The 19,516-nt window shown below is 47.6% G+C and overlaps 2 protein-coding genes across 5 annotated transcripts in view; both read right to left on the bottom strand.

Annotated features, from left to right (window-relative positions):
* The window catches only part of LOC310660914 (uncharacterized protein), a 97,991-nt gene that overhangs the window by 14,528 nt on the left and 63,947 nt on the right, over nt 1-19,516 (bottom strand). Inside the window, exon 1 of one of the 2 annotated variants that reach the window (XM_083406449.1) lies at nt 17,008-17,132. The exons of the other annotated variant lie outside the window; for it this stretch is intronic. The gene's annotated coding sequence lies outside the window, so the exon portion shown is untranslated. Of the gene's footprint in view, nt 1-17,007; nt 17,133-19,516 lie in introns of those variants that run through there. 2 annotated transcript variants of the gene reach the window in all.
* Nucleotides 453-17,924, bottom strand: LOC310660897 (uncharacterized protein). Of its 3 annotated transcripts, XR_014503664.1 has the most exons (10): nt 16,863-17,120; nt 16,045-16,131; nt 12,974-13,265; nt 12,759-12,840; nt 8,738-8,820; nt 7,970-8,096; nt 3,157-7,491; nt 2,577-2,774; nt 1,698-2,150; nt 453-798 (listed from the first exon to the last, which is right to left on the bottom strand). XR_014503664.1 is itself a non-coding variant. In XM_083406385.1 (5 exons), exons 1-5 carry the CDS (start codon nt 13,085-13,087, stop codon nt 5,897-5,899), a joined length of 2,001 nt encoding a protein of 666 aa, XP_083262511.1. In that variant the 5' UTR covers nt 13,088-13,596; the 3' UTR covers nt 5,048-5,896. The 3 variants fall into 3 exon arrangements, 1 of the variants encoding a protein (XP_083262511.1); XR_014503663.1 differs by lacking the exons at nt 16,045-16,131; nt 16,863-17,120 and adding an exon at nt 17,831-17,924; XM_083406385.1 differs by lacking the exons at nt 453-798; nt 1,698-2,150; nt 2,577-2,774; nt 16,045-16,131; nt 16,863-17,120 and having other exon boundaries at nt 5,048-7,491; nt 12,974-13,596.

Raw genomic sequence — 19,516 nt, forward strand, 5'->3', positions numbered from 1 at the left:
TTTTTATTTTTTTAAATCTTTCGAATTTTTCAATTTTTCCCATGGCACACCAGGCAACATCTCGCGGCACGCTGGTGGGCCGCGGAACAGTGGTTGAAAAACACTGCTCTAGTTGGCCTCTGTGATTTTCTCCTACGAATAGAGAACCTACAAAAGGACTCTATATGGGCTCTTGGGTACCCCATAAGGAAAAGGAGCAGGTTTTTTTAACCTTATATCAGGTGTGATATGATTTCTGTGATCAGTTGCTTCATTCCATGTTGGAAGGTGGGTGTCCTAGTCCAGGAGCACATGGACTGTGCCAGATGTCTTTGGGGCAAGGTTCCATCTTTTCATGAACTTCTGAAATACTTTATTTTGATTGCATGTGGGTGTTTTGAGGACCATCTTCTATTCTGGTCTTGCTTTCAGATGTGGCCCTGGACACTGTAAAAAAGTTACCCTGGCAACTGTTCACTTTGCGACAGAAACCATCATTTCTTTTTATTCATTTAGTTTAAAGATGAAGGGATTACAGGTCATATGAAGGAGGGAGGGGACCTGGGAGGTACGAAAGAGTGTCTCTGCTCAGCTGCGAAGCTCAATGGGTGACCTTGGAACAGTCAGTCCCTGCGGGTGGATCCAAACACAGGAAAGGAATGCTATAAATAAGCCAGAAAGAAAACAAAAGAAAAAACTTGCCATGGGAAATGTATTAAACCATTCCTGCTCTCTGGTGCCATCAGGTGTTCCATGCTTAAAACGCATTAAATCGTTGCTTCTTTACTAAAGTAGCAGAGATCTGTTTCGCAGCCCAAACTACCATATTTTTCGCTGTATAACACACACCTGACCATAACACGCACATAGTTTTTAGAGGAGGAAAACAAGAAAAAAAAATTCTAAACGAAACAGTGGATGTATGGTTTTTGTGGTTCATGCTGTGGACACAGACATGTGATCTGACGGTGAGTTTGGGGTAGCCCAATGCAAAAATCCTGAGGAGCCATGTGGATCCATGCTTTGTAACCACGTTTTTGCGCCATTGTGGCCCCATGAAACAGTGGGTGCGTGTGTGTGTTTTTGGTGCAGGCTGTAGCCATGGACATGCTATGTGATCTGATGGTGAATTTGGGGTGACCCAGTGCAAAAATCCTGAGGATCCATGTGGATCCATGCTTTGTAACCACGTTTTAAGTGGGGAGGGAAGGAAAAGCACTCAAGGGACAAGGAGAAGGATGCTGCTAATAATGCAGAAGAGGGGTTTAAGGGGAGAAGAAGCATGCGTGGGGTGTGTGGAGAAGGATGCTGCTAATAATGCAGAAGAGGGGTATAAGGGGAGAAGGCTCCTCTCCTCTCCCGCTTTGCTCCTTTAAAACAAGCAGGCTCTGCTTCTCTCCCTCCTCCCCGGCTCAGCGAGCTGAAAAACTTTGCTGCTATTTAGCGAGCTGAGTGGGGAGGAGGGAGGGTCAGAGAGAACGCTCGCTTTAAAGCAGCCAACCAGACAGGAGCCGCTTACACCTGTGTAAGCGGCTCCTCTACCACTTTGCTGTTTCAAAGCGAGCCACGGAGGAGGGAAGGAAGGGGAACCATGGATCCTCTGCTCATGACTGCAGCAGATCCCCCCGCCATCCATAGGCATTCACTCCATAACACACACAGACATTTCCCCTTACTTTCTAGAAGGAAAAAAGTGTGTGTTGTGGAGCGAAAAATACGGTACCTTCAAGAATTGTTTGTTTGCTTAAATATTTATACACAGATGTGTCATAAAAGATACCACAGTGGTTTACAGCAATATAAACCCAAACAATAACATAATAAAAAGTCTAAAATAAGGTAAAAACAAAAATAAATTTAAAAAAACCCCAGCATCGACAGCCCCTTGTGGGGGGTGTACAGTCATACCTCGGGTTACAGATGCTTCAGGTTGCAATTTTTTGGATTACGGACCACTGAAATCCAGAAGTACCGGAATGGGTTACTTCTGGGTTTTGGCAGTCGCGCATGCGCAGAAGTGCTAAATCGCACTTTGTGCATGTGCAGAAGGGCCAAATCACAACCCATGCGTGCGCAGACGCGCCATTGCGGGTTGCGAACGCTGCGGGTTGCGAACGCACATCCCGCATGGATCAAATTTGCAACCTGGGCGTCCACTGTACTCTTAATTACTGTATTTTTTGCCCCATAGGGCGCCCCAGCCCATAGGGCGCACCTAGTTTGGGGGGGGGGAGAAAAAAATATTTTCCCCCCCTGGTGCGGGGCTGCTATCCGCAAGCCTAGGGAGCCCGGCGGGAAGTCGCGCCGGTCTCCCCAGGCTTGCAGATATCTGCCCGAAGCCCGGGGTGCGCTCCCCGGGTTTCGGGCTGCAGGCTCCTGTCCGCAAGCCTTGGGAGCCCGGTAGGAACTCCTGCGGGCTCCCAAGGCTTACGGATAGCTTCCTGAAGCCTGGAGAACAAGAGGGGTCGGTGCACACCGACCCCTCTTACTCTCCAGGCTTCAGCGAAAGCCTGCATTTGCCCCATAGGATGCACACACATTTCCCCTTCATTTTTGGAGGGGGGAAAGTGTGTCCTATAGGGCGAAAAATACGGTACCTGTACAGGCAGGGAAGAATAGGAAATTTTTCAGCAAGCATTAAAAGGCTGGCACAGCAGGCACCCACTGAATTTCTGGTGGCAGGACTTTCTACAGAACACAGAAGACTAAAGGAAAGGCTTGAAATTAACACTGGTAAAAGGATACTTCCTTGACCAACTTGTGGGGAAAGTGGAATAGATATAGCCGTAATGCAGCTAAATGGGAAGTGGGTGGCGCTGTGGGTTAAACCACAGAGCCTAGGACTTGCCGATCAGAAGGTCGGCGGTTCGAATCCCCGCAACAACGGGGTGAGCTCCCGTTGCTCGGTCCCAGTTCCTGCCAACCTAGCAGTTTGAAAGCACGTCAAAGTGCAAGTAGATAAATAGGTACCGCTCCGGCGGGAAGGTAGACGGCGTTTCCGTGCGCTGCTCTGGTTCGCCAGAAGCGGCTTCGTCATGCTGGCCACATGACCAGGAAGCTGTCTGCGGACAAACGCCGGCTCCCTCGGCCTATAGAGCGAGATGAGCGCCGCAACCCCAGAGTCGGTCACGACTGGACCTAATGGTCAGGGGTCCCTTTACCTTTACCTTTTAATGCAGCTAAATAATAATAAGAAATTTAAAAATTCATCTCCAGCCTGCCTGTCCCTGATTTTGAATTGGTGTGTGTGTGGCCAGGAACAGATTCATGAAAAGCCCTCCCTCAATATCAAAGAAAAGAAGAATCTGGGACGCAACCAGGATATTCATGGCTACAATATTCAGCTCTGGCTCTCCGCTGGGAGACGCCTCCTGCCCGTTCTTCACAGCAACCCCCTTCCCTCTGCCTCAGTATTAGGGCAATGTCACAGTCACCTTTCCAGCTCAAAGAAGCCTACATAAATCAACGTCGTCCCCCCTCCAAAATACCCCCACCTTAAAATCACAATTTAAGAAAGCAACAAGTATGAAACACTAAAAAATAGCACCTAAACTGGGGCAGCAAATGCCTGGGGGATTAAAACAGATGTCAACAGGTAGCAGAAATCAGAGCAGAGCTGTTCCTCTACTCCTTTATCTACCCAACGCTACTTCACAACTACCACCCCTCTCACACCCCAGCCTCCAACTGTCTCTGTTGAAGAGGCCAGAAACCATATTGGCTGAGTCCTGGAAGATCTACTCTCTGCCTTGCAGGCCTTTTCCACCTGGCCTGGACTGACTCCAGCTACAAAAGCTGAGGCTGCTGAACAAACTCTTGGGCTTGGGAGTTTTTGAGGGGGGTTCTTGCTGTTGATTTTTTGTATCTTTATTTTAGATCTTGTATATTTATTGTATATCAGTTTTGTTATGTTGTAGTTATTCAAACCCCATTTAAAACTTTCGTCCAATCACCTCTCACCCCCAGCATTCCAAATTCATTCTCCCCATCTCCCTACCTAACACTACCTTAAATCTACTATTATACTGTACTTACCATTATTATATTAATTACATGTGTATACAACTTATACAAACACCACAACATCACAGGCAAACTTTAAGGAAATGCACATACATGCACATTTTCAGAGAGACTCATTAGAGAGGAAGTGTGGTTTAGTGGTTAGTGCGTCAAGACTACAGCCTGGGAGAAGTGGGTTCAAATCCCCACTTGGCAATGAAGCTCACTGGGCGACCTTGGGGGCCAGTCTCCGCTTCATAGCCTAACCTACTTCACAAGGTTATTGTCAGGACTAAAGGAGCTTGGGGGAGAACCATGTGACACCACCTTGAGCTCCCTGGAGAAAAAGGCGGTATATAAATGCAGTAAATGAATTTCAATAAGGACAAATGTCAGGTTTTGCACTGTCATTCAGAATCTTGGTTCAATCTAAGCCATCTTCCATGGGTCAGACATGTGCAGATGAGAACTGGAGTTGGCCGAAACAAATAAACTGTGCTTGCTGTTGCTCCCAACCACCTTTGAGTACAATGAACACAAAACTCATTCTTCCTCGTGGATACAATTATTTGCTCCTTGCATCCTCTCGGAATGTACTTTGAAGAATCAAAGGAGGACAGCAGCAAGGGAATCTTTGACCTACCCTTCTCACAGAGGGAACTCCTGGCTTTTCTGGAAGATGTCCTGTGTGTGTTCATCAGAAACCAAGAAGAGCTCAAGCTGGCACCACCACCATCCTGGACATGCCAAGGAAGACAGCTGCAGCCAGGAGCACCACGAATTTGCGAGTTGGAGGCTCTTGGAAGTGCGTGAATTGTTTGTCAGCTTCTCCAAGGAAGAGCTCAGCGTTGATGGCTAACTCACCAGCACTGCCAAATTGCTCATCACCCTCTTGTATATAAGCTGGTAAAATGTGGGATTTGTAGCTGGTTGATTGACCGAAACCAAAGAGTGCCCACTAATGGTTCCTCGTCATCCTGGAAAAAAGGAATAACTGGAGTGCTACAGGGTTCTATCCTGTGCCTGTTTTTGCTCAACGTCTTTATAAATGACTCGGACAAAAGAATTGAGAGGATGCTTGTTAAATTTACAAAGGACACCAAACCAGCGGGGTGGAATGGGGTAGCTGAAGAAGACAGAATCAGGATTCAAGATAACCTTAACAGGTTGGGAAACTGGGCTGAAACCAACAAGATGAAATTTCAATAAGGTCAAACATAAGGTTCTCCACTTAGGCTGCACAAATATAAAATGGGAGACGCCTGGATTGCTAATATTACATGTGAAAGGATCTAGGTGATTCATAGCTTAACATGAGTCCACAGTGTGATGCAGCGGTAAAAAACCCCTCATGCTATTCTAGGCTGTTACCAACAAAAGTCTAGTGTCCCGAGGGAAGTCGTAGTACCACTCTATTCTGGTTTGGTCAGACTACGCCTAGAGTCCTGTGTCCAGTTCTGGAAGCCACAATTTAAGGATACGTCAAGCTGAAATGTGTGCAGAGGAGGGTGACCAAGGTAATAACAGGTCTGGAAACCAAGCCTTATGAGAAGCGGTTGAAGGAACTGGGTACGTTAAGCCTGGGAAAGAGGAAACTGGGAGGAGCTTTGATAGACATCTTCAAATATCTAAAGTACTGTCTCTTGGAAGACGAACGAAGCTTGATTACTCCAGCTCTGGAGGATAGGATCCATATTGATGGATTCAAGTTACAAGAAAGGAGATTACCTTGACACATAAATAAGAACTTTCTGATCATAAGAGCTGTTCAGCATTGGAATGGACTCCCTCAGAAGATGGTGAACTCTCCTTCCTTGGAGGTTTTAAGCAGATAGCCACCTGCAATGGATGCTTTAGTTGAGTTTCCTTTATTGCAGAGGGTTAGACTGCAAGACGCCCAAGGTGCCTTTCAATTCTACAATAATATGATTCCATGATTCTTTCCGTTGTGTGTTCTTTGATGGGCTGTGAGATGGGACCTCTGACTAAAGCTCTTTCCACATTCCAAGCACTGATATGGTTTCTCCCCTGTATGAATTCTTTGATGGGAAGTGAGACCTTCTTTCCGACTGAAGCTCTTTCCACATTCCAAACAATGAAAAGGTTTTTCTCCGCTGTGAATTCTTTCATGTGAAGTGAGATGAGCGTTCCGGCTGAAGCTCTTTCCACATTGCAGACATTTAAATGGTTCCTCCCCTCTGTGAAATCTTTCATGCGAAGTGAGACTTTCCTTCCGACTGAAGCTTTTTCCACATTCCAAGCACTCATAGGGTTTCTCCCCTGTATGAATTCTTTGATGGGCTGTCAGATGGGTTCTCTGATTGAAGCTCTTTCCACATGCTAAGCACTGATAAGGTTTGTCCCCTGTATGAATTCTTTGATGGGAAGTAAGATTGGCCTTCTTACTGAAGCTCTTTCCACATACCAAACACTGATATGGTTTCTCCCCTGTATGAATTCTTTGATGGGAAGTGAGACTTTCCTTCCAAGTGAATCTCTTTCCACATTCCAAGCACTGATACCGTTTATCACCACAGTGAATACTTTGATGTTGAACAAAGTAAGCGCTTGTACCAAAGCTCTTTCCACATTCCAAGCACTGATAGGGTTTTTCCCCTGTGTGAATTCTTTGATGGAAATTAAAACTTTCCTTCTGAGTGAAGCCCTTTCCACATTCCAAGCACTGATAGGGTTTCTCACCTGTATGAATTCTTTGATGGACTGTAAGATTGGCCCTCTTACAGAAGCTCTTTCCGCATTCCAAGCACTGATATGGATTCTCCCCTGTATGAATTCTTTGATGCGAAGTGAGACTTTCCTTCCAGGTGAAACGCTTTCCACATTCCAAACACTGATATGGTTCCTCACCGCTGTGAATTCTTTGATGGATAGTGAGATGAGAGTTTCGAATAAAGCTTTTGCCACATTCCAGGCATTGATATGGTTTCTCCCCACGGTGAATACTCTGATGTCGACGGAAATTTGTGCTTGCATGAAAGCTCTTCCCACATTCAAGGCATTGATATGGATTCTCCCCAGTATGAGTTCTTTGATGGGAAGTGAGACTGAACTTATGAATGTAGCTCTTTCCACATTCCAAGCACTTATATGGCTTTTCCCCAGTATGAATTCTTTGATGGGTTGTAAGTCTTAACTTCTGAGCGAAGCTCTTTCCACATTCCAAGCACTGATATGGTTTCTCCCCACTGTGGGTTCTTTGATGGGCTGTGAGGTGGTAGTTCCGACTGAAGCTCCTTCCACATTTCAAGCACTGATAAGGTTTCTCTCCAGTGTGAGTTCTTTGATGAGCTGTGAGGTGGGCCCTTTTACTGAAGCTCTTTCCACATTCCAAACATGGATAGAGTTTCTTCTCAATGGGATTTCTTTGATGAGAAGTATAATGGGAGCTGTGACTGAAGATTTCTTCACGCTCCAAATAGTTATATGGTTTATCCACCATGTGTATTTTGTCATATTCTCCCTGGTTCTCAATTTCCCATTTATCATCACCTGCAAGGAGGGGAAAAAATGGATTAGAACCTCAAGAAGAAATGGAGCCCTAGATAATGGGAATCTGAGATTTGAAAAGCCTGGATCTTCTCCTAGATGGATTTTGTTTGGCACATTCATGGAATCTGCTACATCTCCACTGTCAGTCTTCTCTTTGTTTATTTGTTCTATCATTTTTGGGTAACCAAACAAGTAAAACCTGACTGAAGCTACGTTAACCTCCCTCACTACTCTGAATCCTACATTTTAAAAGGCCGGGTTAGTTCAGACCAGCCTGATTATTGCTTTAAAAGACATAAATGGAGGAAGACTATACACAGCCAAACAGTTGATAGTCCTCCAGGTGAGCTGTGGGGCTATCAGAATCCCAGATGCTGTAGGTGGTGCTGTTGAGCTATATCAAAATCTTGGAGGTTTCTCACATGGAGATACGTATTGAATTTCAAATCAGATATCATGATCCAACACAGAGCCTTACTTAGAGAGGCCAAGATCCCACAATTCTCTTCCATGACTTCCTTATGCAGAGCTCTCTGGTCGGGATTTAGCAATGCCCATTCCTCGTCTGTGAAACGAACAGCTACATCTTCAAAGCAAACTGAACCCTACAAGAAAAAGGAAAATGTCGCCCTCTTAAACAGCATAAATATCATCTACTACACACTGCTCTGTTGTTTTCTGCCTGGTAATTGCTGCATTGCCTTAATGGAATTGTTTTGCTGCACATTTTAAGCATGGATGCTTATTTTAACATCTTAATGGAGTTCTTTTACTGTGTATTTGAATGAAATGTGTTAATGTTGTTGTAAATGGGAACTCCACATTGTGTTATTCAAATCAAGTATTCTCTCCTTGTACATGGTTGGGGGTGGGGCTGAGCAGACTTTCCTGACGCCCCAAAGTCAAGGGATACAAAGGGGCATGGGGGAGGGTAATCTCTGATGTGCAACTAAGGGAGATGTTTAGGTGAATCCTGGCTACTGTTTTTCCCCTGTTGTCAACTGCTCAGAAGCCTATTTTAGCATTCAACAAATATAGAAATAAAACTGTTAACTAGTGACAAATAATACTAGTGACATTCAGAAGGCTTGTTAAGATGAGGTGGCTGTTCCTTATTCTCAGCACATAAGCCATCTGGAATGGCATTTTAAGCCCAGAAGCCAAGAGAAGGAGATTTATTCAGGCCCAGAGGCAATCTGGCTGCCCCGTCTCTCAGCCTCTTCTCCCCCATGCTCCTTCTCCCCACCTCATCTGGTTCCACAGCCGCGACTTCTCCTCCGCCACCAAGAAAAGATGGATGAGGCGGTCTTGCCAGAATCCCTCCGCCATCTGTGAGACAGAAAGGTGAATGAGAAAGGTGGAGCTGTGCATGGCGAACGAGAGATGGGCCACAGAAAAAGCCTCACATGCCGAGGGCATTTGGACACTGGCAGCCATTTCTTATTTTAGTTATGTGAAAATTGATGCACCCTGCTTTGGGCTCTTGGATCCCACCAATGACCATCAACTAATAAAGGAGTGGATTCACCCCGCTAACTGCCCCCCATTAAATATTCCAGACCCACCTCATGATATGCAAATTACACGAATTTCTGCAATTTCCCACAGGCTACCTTGTGAGGATCTTGTGAGAGGGGAAACTTAGTGATTTAGAGTCTTAGGAAGGAGCTGAACAAAAAGAAGAGGTTTGTGGGGGGAAATTCGGGTCAGGAGATATGTCCTTTCAAATAAAAGTTGGCTTATTACTTAAACTAAATATAAAGATGTCACTGAAGTATATGCACAGCATTTCTTAAACTTCAGTTGCTAAAAGCTCACTTGCTGCACTTCAGTTAAATGTTCAGGTTTCTACCATAGGAGGTAAAAGGCTTAACTCGGTTTCTGTTTCTTCTCTCTCATTTCTTTACTTATTTATGACTTTTAATGCAGCACGGTTTCCTTCTCAGCCTAATACTTTGGTTCCTGAGCGAGGGGCACTTTTCGCCGGTCCGCCTCTCTTAGCCATCCCACTCCTGAGGGATTTCCCACAGACCCAGGGGATCCTCTCAGGCCTTGTTCTTGGTTTGGGGGTCTCCTTTTCCTAGGAGACTTCTCCCCTCCTGACTGGAAGGAGACCCTGGTTTAGTCCGTCTTCCCACAGCTTCTCCCTCTCCTGCCTCAGACTCAGCCCTCCAGATTAAATCCTGCCTCCATACTCTCCCCAGACCCTCCACTGGGTCGCCTTCCTATCTAAGCTGCTGCGAGGCTCCTTCGCCTCAGAAAAACCCTCTCCCAATCCCCATCTCCCCTCTCAGATCAGAGCCAGTTCTCCCCCAGACAGAGCCTCTCTGAATAATAACAATTACTATTATTGTTTTATAATCCTCACTTCCCCTCTCAGATCAGGCCCTGCCCAACTCTCTCCCTCAGAAAGGGCTTCTTGGCTTTTCCCTCCAAAAGGGCTGGCGGCCAATCAGAAAGAGAGAGGCTTCCGCCCTCTGCTGGAACCTCAGAGGCACTGCAGCCCCACACTCCACTCTGGCTCCACTGTCCCTCACAGGCCATCAAGTGAATGAATGAATGAATGAATAAAACTTTATTTGCATAGCCTACAGGCCATAGCATCAAAGGACAAACACCAACAGAAGTACATTACAAATATAATTAAAATCTTGTGACCTATTAAAACCCTAGGTAAATTAATAATCTCAGTACTTAAAACTTGGCAGAAGTAATAAAATAATAGTAATAAAACATAATGATAATAATCATAAAAACCCAGGCGAGGAATCCGGGTGACCACGCTGATATCATTCAGATACCAGCTCTCAATCTCATTGCTCTCTCGATAAAATTGGCAACCTTCTCTGTTGTCAAGCTGTTCTGATCGGCTAGAAGTGAGCACAATTTGGCTTCGCAAGAGCGGCCGGGGATGGCCGATAGGAGCGGCGTGATGGTCTCGTCCCTGAGATCTTTATATAGGGAGCAAGACAAGAGAACGTGTGACGCCGTCTCTACATAGCCAGCTCCACAGGGGCAGAGCCGGTTCTCAAATGGGATTTTTTGATATCTACCTTCGAGAACAGCTGACGGTAACATATTTAGTCTGGCCAGTGTAAAGGCCCGCCTAAGTTTTGGAATGGTTAAGGTAGACAAATAAGGTGCCCGAAAATCAAAATGGGAGGGGGGCAGATAAGCGTACCAGGCACTAAATTTCTTAATATAGGCCAGATTATTCTGCTGCTCAATATCCTTCAAGCGCTGTTCGATAATGGTTTTTGCCTTGGGGAGACCCGCTTTCAGGAGATGCTGTGCTTGTAGGCCACATGTAAGTAGTTTTTGATGCACTGCTTTGGACCACCGACTTCTATGAGCGTCTCGTGCTACTAGAGGTAATAGTCCGGATGGGTTTAAATTTAAACGAAGCCAATAGTTGAATGTTCTTATCCAGGTCCGGGTCTCGACGGAGAGGAGGCCAGTCTCCAGCCGTAGGGCCGCATTTGGTACGCATGATGGAACGGCTAGAATCTGTCTTAGGAATTTAGACTGGACCGTTTCGAGTGTGCGGCAATGATTTCCCGTCCAGATTTGGGCCCCGTAGAGTAGTTGTGCCAAGGGTTTTGCTTGAAAGACCTCCAAAGCTGCTGGGATATGTCTGCCCCCCTTCGTAAAGTAAAAGCGAGACAGTATTTTGACGCTTTGAGATGCTTTTTCCCTAGCATATTTATGGTGGGCCTCCCAGGCCCCTGTTGACTGGAAAACTACTCCGAGGTATTTGAAAATTTTGACCTGTTCTATTGGCTGATTGTCCATCTCCCATCTGTGATGTCTGTGTCTCCTAGAGAAGACCATGACTTTAGTTTTTTGGTGATTAACTACCAATTGATCTCTCCTGCAGTAAGCTGAGAATTCTCTTAGTAGCCTTTTGAGGCCTACTTTAGTTCGTGATAAGAGAACCGCGTCGTCCGCATAGAGGAGCACTGAAATTGATTTTTCGGCCAGTTTGGGGGCATGGAACTCTGGGGATGTTAGGTGTTTGACCATGTCATTGATATATAAGTTAAATAAGGCTGGGGCTAGAATGCAACCCTGCTTGACTCCTTTGGTGGCTGGTACAGGGCCAATTAGTTGCCCATTTACTGAGGCTCTTACATATAACTTGGAGTCTTTATATAGGCTTTTTATCAGGAATAGTAATCTTTTGTCAATGTTGGTAGCATTGAGTTTCGCCCAGAGTTTGATTCGTGAAATCGAGTCAAAGGCCGCCTTTAGGTCAATAAATGCTGCGTATAGAATCCCACGTGTTTTGTTGACATATTTGTCAATGAGATGTGCTAGTACGAAGCAATGGTCTATTGTTGTTCTGCCCTGTCTGAAGCCGGCTTGCTCCTCTGCCAGAACTGCCTCAGTTTCCATCCAGTCGATTAGTTTAATGTGGAGGTGTTTGGCGTACAATTTGCTGGGAATGGGGAGGAGGCTGATGGGTCTGTAGCTCGCTGGATCTGCCATAGGACCCTTTTTATAGATTGGGATGATTACTGCCTCTGTCCAGCAACCAGGGATTATGCCTGTTGAATCAATGTATGTAAATATTGACGCCATTATGGGAGCCCACCAACTGGTATTGTTCTTCAGGAGCTCTGCTGGAATGTAGTCTATGCCCGGGGCTTTGTTGTTTTTCAGTTGGGCAATTAGTTTCCCCACCTCCTCTATGGAGACAGGAGGCCAATATGGTAAATTCTCAGAGTAGGCACTTGGATCGTTGTGCTGAGCTTTGTCATCATAGAAGAGGGTTTGGAAATATTTCATCCACTCCTGGGGTTCTACAGTGCATGTGGGACCAATCTGTTCTTGGCCCAGGATCCCCCTAATGGTACGCCAGAAGGAGGTTGAGTCTTTGTCATTCGAGGCCTTCACTAGTCTACACCAGGCCATTCTCTCGGCTTTTTGTTTTTTTACCTTTAATAGCTGTTTGTAATTTCGTCTTAAGTAGATGTAGGCCATAAATAGCGAGGGTGCTCCGGTGTTTCTGTAATTCCGATAGGTTGATCTCAGACGTTTCCTTGCTTGTCTACACTCCGAATCAAACCAACTCTCTTGAGCCTTTGCCCGCTTTGTAACAGAGTTAAGTATCTCAGTTGTTAGGAAGGTCTTTAGTCTTGCTAATAACTCGTTGAACGAGTCCAGGCCATCAAGTGTGTTCTCCAAAAAGATTAAAAGGACTTAGAGATTTGTTTCAAAACCCAAAGAATGTGGGCTAAGTAGAGAAGAAACTCCTTCCTCCTTACCCAGTGGCCTCTCTCTGGTGTCCAGTGCAGCCCTCTCTGCCTCAGAGGAATCGGGGCCCATTTCTGCAAATGGATCCTTTCCCTGAAAGAGCAACCAAGATTCCAAAAAGAGAATAGGGAGCAGGATTAGAAAAAGGGTGGCAGAGACAAAAAATGATGCATCTCCCATATCATTCAGACCCCCTTGAGAGGATCCAGGGGAAAGTCTCTCTCACCTGCTTTCTCTCTGCCTGCTTCCTCTCCTCTGCCTGACTCAGGAGGAATCCTTCGGCCAGGGCCACCGCCTGGGAACTGGTCTCCGCTCCACGTTCCCTCACCCAGCTCTCCATCTCCGGGGGAAGGACAGCCAGGAACTACTTCAAGATCACCAGGTGCAGCGTATGGGCTTTTGTGTGCCTTTCTGGCTTCAGCCACTGACGGTCAAGGTGGTAGAGCCCTCCTGCAAATCTCTCGGGGTCCTTCAGTCTCCTGGTGGCACAACTGCATGAACCGCTGGCTCTGCAAATTCTACAAAGCAAATACACTGTCAGGAGGGGAAAATGTTCTCTGAGCAAGCGTGGCTGTGTCCTGCTAGGAACCAAGCCTGGAGATTCTGAGAACCAATCATAGATTCTAAGATTTCTTCAACACAAAAAGGAAGAAAAGACTCTAGCCCTCCTAAAATGTGGGTTTCCGAACCCTGGGGTTCTCCAGGGTTGCTCCCTCCCCCAATTCAGGGCCAATTTCTTTGCCGCTTCTGCCTGATTTTCTACCACTTGGCTCCTGCAAAGTTCTCAATACAGACAACTTCAGAGGCGTCTCTTTTCCTTTCTCCTTATCCAACCCACCCCATGAGGACCAAGTAAGGTAAAGGTAAAGGTACCCCTGCCCATACGGGCCAGTCTTGCCAGACTCTAGGGTTGTGCGCCCATCTCTCTCAAGAGGCCGGGGGCCAGCGCTGTCCGGAGACACTTCCGGGTCACGTGGCCAGCGTGACATCGCTGCTCTGGTGAGCCAGAGCTGCACACGGAAACGCCGTTCACCTTCCCACTAGTAAGCAGTCCCTATTTATCTACTTGCACCCGAGAGTGCTTTCGAACTGCTAGGTTGGCAGGCGCTGGGACCGAACAATGGGAGCGCACCCCGCCACGGGGATTCGAACCGCCGACCTCTTGATCGGCAAGCCCTAGGCACTGAGGCTTTAACCCACAGCGCCACCCGCGTCCCCTTATGAGGACCAAGTAGGTGAGGCCAAAGGGCAGCGCTAGAAAGCAAGCAAAGAAGGACTCTCCTTTCTGCGGCTGTAAGTTGTTTTAAACTGTTTTTAATATTGCGCTTTAACGTGGTTGTCTGCCCAGGGTACTTAGGATAAACAGCAGGTTAATAATACTACTAATAATAATGTTGCATAGCTTAACCCACACGCAGCCATATATGTTTGGGGGTATTCCTGGATCCAGAATGGTCACTGAGTGCCCCTTTCCAGGTCTGGCTAGCTTGCCAACCACTGTCCCCTTGGAGCAGAGATGACATGGCCAGGGTACTCTCTGCTGTGGATCAGATAGGATCATCGCAATGCCCTCTAAGTGGAACTGCTCTTGAAGATGGTTCATGTGATGGCCTGGGACTCGGAGCCAGAGGAGTCTCAGTCCACACCAGATCCTTTGCCTCAGGCGGCATCTGAACCTAGTCTGGGGCCTGATTCTGAAGGGCCCCAGTCTGCACAGGTTCCCCTGCAACAAACTCCACCTGGGCTTGAGCCTGCCCTGACTCCAGATGCAGGGATGACCTTGTTACCTCCAGCTGGGCCATCACTTACAGCTGCTCCACTACCAGTTGGGTCAGGGGAGGCTGAGGCGGCCCCTGGGTCTAGTAACCCACCGACGTCTCCCGAGCTGCAGAGACTGAGGTCTGGGAGAAGGAGACACCTGAGTACTCGCAGGAGGAGTGCTCGCCTTCGGGCGAAACAGGGAGGTGAGTCACCGGGGGATCAGGACCGACCATTAACCCAACAAAGATAAAAGGCTGTCAGACCCCGCCCCAGGTTGCGGGAGCAACATTGCTGTATGCCAGATCCTGCCTGTGCCTGACCTTGTCTGGTTTCCTGCCTCGTGTCCTGCCTTGGCCCTCTCGGACTGACTCCTCATGGAACCCTTGGATTCAAGAACAGACCTGGACCACATTACTTGGGCTACCCCCGGGCCCAGCACAGTTCAGAATACGCTCCAAATTGCAGAAGCCAGATTGTTGGCTGGGTTCCCTTTCTTTATGAAGAGCATTTCTTTCCCACCTTTTTCTCCAAGGAGCATCCATGGGTCTCCCCCTCCTCATTGAAGCCCACCTCCATTACAACCCTTGAGAACACATTTAATTCCTGTTTCAAAACAGCTGCATTGGTGGTCCCTTCATTTCCAGGTCCAATTCAAAGTGCTCACAGGAGGACTTCACTGAGGCCCCCAGTTATGTGAAGAACCACCTTCTTCGCTAGAGACCCTCTTGGCTGTGAAATTTGGCGGGGGGGGGCCTCTTGGTAGCTTCACCCCCTTGAGAGTCTTGGGTGGGGGTGGCCCAAGAGAGGGCATCCTGGGGGCAGACCCCCCCCTTGGGGGATTCCCTCCCCACAGAGGCACCTTTCCCTCTTTCCCAAGGCCTCTGACAACGGAGACGTGTGTTTTCAGGACCCAGCCTGTTCTTGTGATTGTTATTTGTTTTGACTTTTAAAAATATTTTTAAATGGTTTTAAGCTGCACTGGGTACTAAGTGGAACAGTGGTAACAATAGCAATAATAAAAGGTAAAGGTACCCCTGCCCGTACGGGCCAGTCTTGACAGACTCTAGGGTTGTGCGCCCATCTCACTCTATAGGCCGGGGGCCAGCGCTGTCCGCAGACACTTCCGGGTCACGTGGCCAGCGTGACAAGCTGCATCTGGTGAGCCAGCGCAGCACACGGAATGCCGTTTACCTTCCCGCTGGTAAGCGGTCCCTATTTATCTGCTTGTACCCGGGGGTGCTTTCGAACTGCTAGGTTGGCAGGCGCTGGGACCGAACGATGGGAGCGCACCCCGCCGCGGGGATTCGAACCGCCGACCTTTCGATCGGCAAGCCCTAGGCGCTGAGGTTTTACCCACAGCGCCACCCGCGTCCCCAACAATAGCAATAATAATAACAAACAACTACACTAATGAAGCCTCCAGCGTGGAAAAAAGATAAAGTCTACTAGAATCATAGAAATGCAGCAGCAGGAGGAAGAATAGGCAAAACAACATCCAGTACAAAGCATAAAGCTTCAAGCATGTGGGAAAATAGCCTCAAGGTACGTGGAGAGGCTCAAGAAACAGGCATGGAGCTTGCTCGAATTTGCAGACTTTTGAGAATTTGGCTCAATCTGGTTGATCTGAATTTAAATTGAAACATAAAGCATTACCTTTGCTTTGAACCTCCCTCCCACGTTCATCAATAGACTAACACTTTATCATAGATTTGTAGAGTTGGAAGGGACCCTGAGGGTCATCCAGTCCAACCCCCTGCAATGCAGGAATCTCAGCTAAAGCATCCATGACTGATGGCCAGGCAACCTCCAAGAAGGAGAGTCCACCACCTCCCAAGGGAGACCACTCCACTGACAAACAGCTCTTTCCACCAGAAGATAATTCCTGATGTTTAGTTTGGAATCTCCTTTCTTTTAACTTGAAGCCATTCATTCGAGTCCTGCCCTCTGGAGCAGGAGAAAACAAGCTTGTTCCATGTGACAGCCCTTCAGATATTTGACACTGTCTACCATACCGCCTCTTTATATTGTTTCTTTGGTAACATAAGAAGAAAAATTACTATTACTCACATTTAACCTAAGCACAAACCCAAGGGCTCTTGACTAGGTGTTTGGCTGTTGACTGTTATCTGTTAACTCCATTTCCCCTTTGTTTCTGTTTAAACCAATTCACGAACCTACAACTCATCCATTGACCACTAATAATGTTGCAGATATCCCTGCAAATCTATTTTGCTATTTTTGTGATACACAAATGACATGATAAGACTTGGCCTATTTATTTGTGTCCTTTATTCCTTGTTTATAAAACTCAATTAAAAGTTCTTCCAAAAATAAAAGAAAAAGGCAACACACACACCTTCATCTGCACTGCATCTGCAAAGCAGGATCAGACCACTTTGAAGAGCCCTAGCTTCCTCCAAAGAATCCCGGGAACTGTAGTTTGTTACGGATGCTGGGAGTTGCTAGGAGCCACCCCCTCAGAGTGAGGTGTCTGGACACCTGAGAGGTTGCATGTCTGAACAGGCGCACATGTGTCACCCAAGAGTCGGGATAACCCTCCTGTCTGATGAAGGGGTTGGGGGAGCAGAAGCAACGGAGATTTCGCTTGCATCTGGAGGAACATCGGAACAGAAGACGAGATCTGCAGGATCAGGCCAAGGCGGCTCCATTGAGTCCCCTCATCTGTTCTCACAGGGACCAACCAGGGGCCTCTTCTGGGAAGCCCCCCAGGCGGATCCAAGCCCAAGAGCATCTCTCTCCCTGCCTGTGGTTTTTCCAGCAACTGGGATTCAGAAGCATCCCTGCCTCCGACTGGCCATCCTGGCTAGGAGCCCCCCACCCATAGCTGTCAACGTTTCCCTTTTTTTCAGGGAAATTCCCTTATTCTGAATAGGATTCCTCGTAAGAAAAGGGAAAAGTTGACAGCTATGCCCCCATCGCCTTCCCCATCCATGCATTCCTTATTCATTTTCTGCACAGGTCAGGTTGTGTTTATTGTTTGGGTCTACCTGACATCTGAATGTTTCCGTCTGGCTGCAGCCTCTACTGACAAACGTGACTGGTTTATAAATCTGAAACGGGTTCGGGTTTACCTTCGTGCCTACGAGCAGCGCATTGATACAAAGGAGGAACATAGTTGCAGACCTCCTGCAAACTCCCCCCCCCCGGCTTTGCAGAGAGGAAGGGGAAGGCCCCCCTGCTGCCAAACTTGGGGGTCCCCAGCATGCATGAGCCGAACAGCCCCCCATGCACCCTCCCCCGCAGCCCTGGGACCCCCTCCCCCAATGCACCGGCGGGGGGGGGGGGAGAGAAGGAGACTCACCAGATCTCCGAAGAAGCCCCCCCGCCCACCGCTTGCAGGAAGTGACTTGGGAGGGAGGGACCTGGCCCCACCCCCACCTTTCTTTCCTGCCCTCTCTAGGAATCCCGCTCAGTTCCTTTTAACCCGTGCAAAGCCGGGAGCACCAAGATCACCCCCTCTCCCCCCCCCCCCGCGTTTTCTCCCTTCATAAAATCCCTGCAAAACAGAACACGCTAAACAACGAGCACAAGCAGCACGTCGGCTAATAAAATAACATGCATTGTTTTAAAATTCATAAACAGAAATGTTTCTTCCCGAATTATCCTGTCCTGTCTGCTGCTGTGCGTGGAACAGCCTAGCGATGTTCCGAGCGCCCATCATCTCACTTTGGGAGGATATTGACGGTGGAAAGGCATTCGGCCTTCATTATAGCGCTCATTTAAGTTACTTACCACTTCTACCATTTCTGTTTATGGAACATTTATACGATTCGCATTAATTTGTGACTCCATGCATATATTTTGTTCTCTGTTTATGAATTTTGAAACAATATACAGTATGTCATATTAGCCGATGTGTTGCTTGTGGTGGTTGTTTAGTGTTTTCTCCCTTCAGAGCAGGTTTTGTTTTTATTTCTTGGCTGGTTCTGAGCTATTCCTTCCCTTGGCCATGTTAAAGGAAAAATCCGAGGGCTCCCTTGGACAAAAAACAAAGACACCAACCAGGATAACTTGGAGCAAAACAGCAGCCTGTAGGCTTGGCCTTTATTGAACTGTTGCAACAGGGTGTTCCCCTCACTTGCAGGAGAGAGAAAAGACACAGAAAAATGGTGTGCAAGGCCTTATAAAAACTTTTGAAATTCCCATCCTGTAGGTCAAGCCCACCCCCAGAAACATCATGCATACATCACAGAAAGGAGGGGTTGAGGGAGGAGTTGTGGTGGTAACCTGAGTGTCCTGTCACCTGGCTGGTTCCTCCTTTCCCCCTCCCCATGAGTCACTTCCAGGGGACAAAGGGGAGTTGGCAGTTTCCTGCCCCCAGAGGGAAGATCTGATCATTGTCCTTTGTTTCAGTCCATGCTGAATCCACTCCCATAGGCAAGTTCTTTGTGATCTTGATTGTCTTCTGTCTAGGACCATCAGGGTTGGCATAGCACCTGGGCAGGGCTCCTGTGTATGTGCTGGTATGCTCAAGGGATTATGGCTGCCCTGTCTCAAACCTTCCCCATTTTGTAGTCCTTCCTTCATGGAGTAAAATAAAAGTGGAACAGTGCAAATCCGATGTATGGTTGATTTTCTATGAATTTATGACAGAAGTGTAGCATATGTAGTGTGTGAGTGTGAGTGTGTGTGAAGTTTGTAGCAGCTCCCCCCCCCCCAGACTTCGGGGTCCTTGCAGCTCCCAGAATGCCCCAGGAGGAGTTTGGGTCCTGGAAACACCTGTCTCTAGGGTCAGAGGCCTTGGGAAAGAGGGGCAGGTGCGGGGGGGGGGGCTCTGTGGGGAGGGTATCCCCCAGCCCAGGAACTCCCACCAGGATGCCCTTTCTGGGGCTGCCCAGCCCCCCCCCTGTGCCAGCCTCCCCTCCCCAGAGGGTCTGTAGGGAAGGAGGCGGTTCTTCAGATGTGTGGGGGTCTAAGTGAACCCTCACGGGAGCCCCTTCCATTGAATGAACAACCAATGCAGCTGTTTTAAAACCAGAACACAGTG

Source organism: Podarcis tiliguerta, assembly GCF_965153285.1.
Source record: "Podarcis tiliguerta genome assembly, chromosome: 12".
Lineage (NCBI taxonomy): Eukaryota > Metazoa > Chordata > Lepidosauria > Squamata > Lacertidae > Podarcis > Podarcis tiliguerta.

Excerpts from the sequence above, each read along its gene's own strand:
- LOC310660897 (XM_083406385.1), bottom strand. The coding sequence starts at position 13,087 with ATGGAGAGCTGGGTGAGGGAACGTGGAGCGGAGACCAGTTCCCAGGCG. Across the intron at positions 8,821-12,758 it reads CACCAGAGAGAGGCCACTGG|ATGGCGGAGGGATTCTGGCA; the intron begins GTAAGGAGGAAG and ends TCTGTCTCACAG. Across the intron at positions 8,097-8,737 it reads CGGCTGTGGAACCAGATGAG|GGTTCAGTTTGCTTTGAAGA; the intron begins GTGGGGAGAAGG and ends TTTTTCTTGTAG.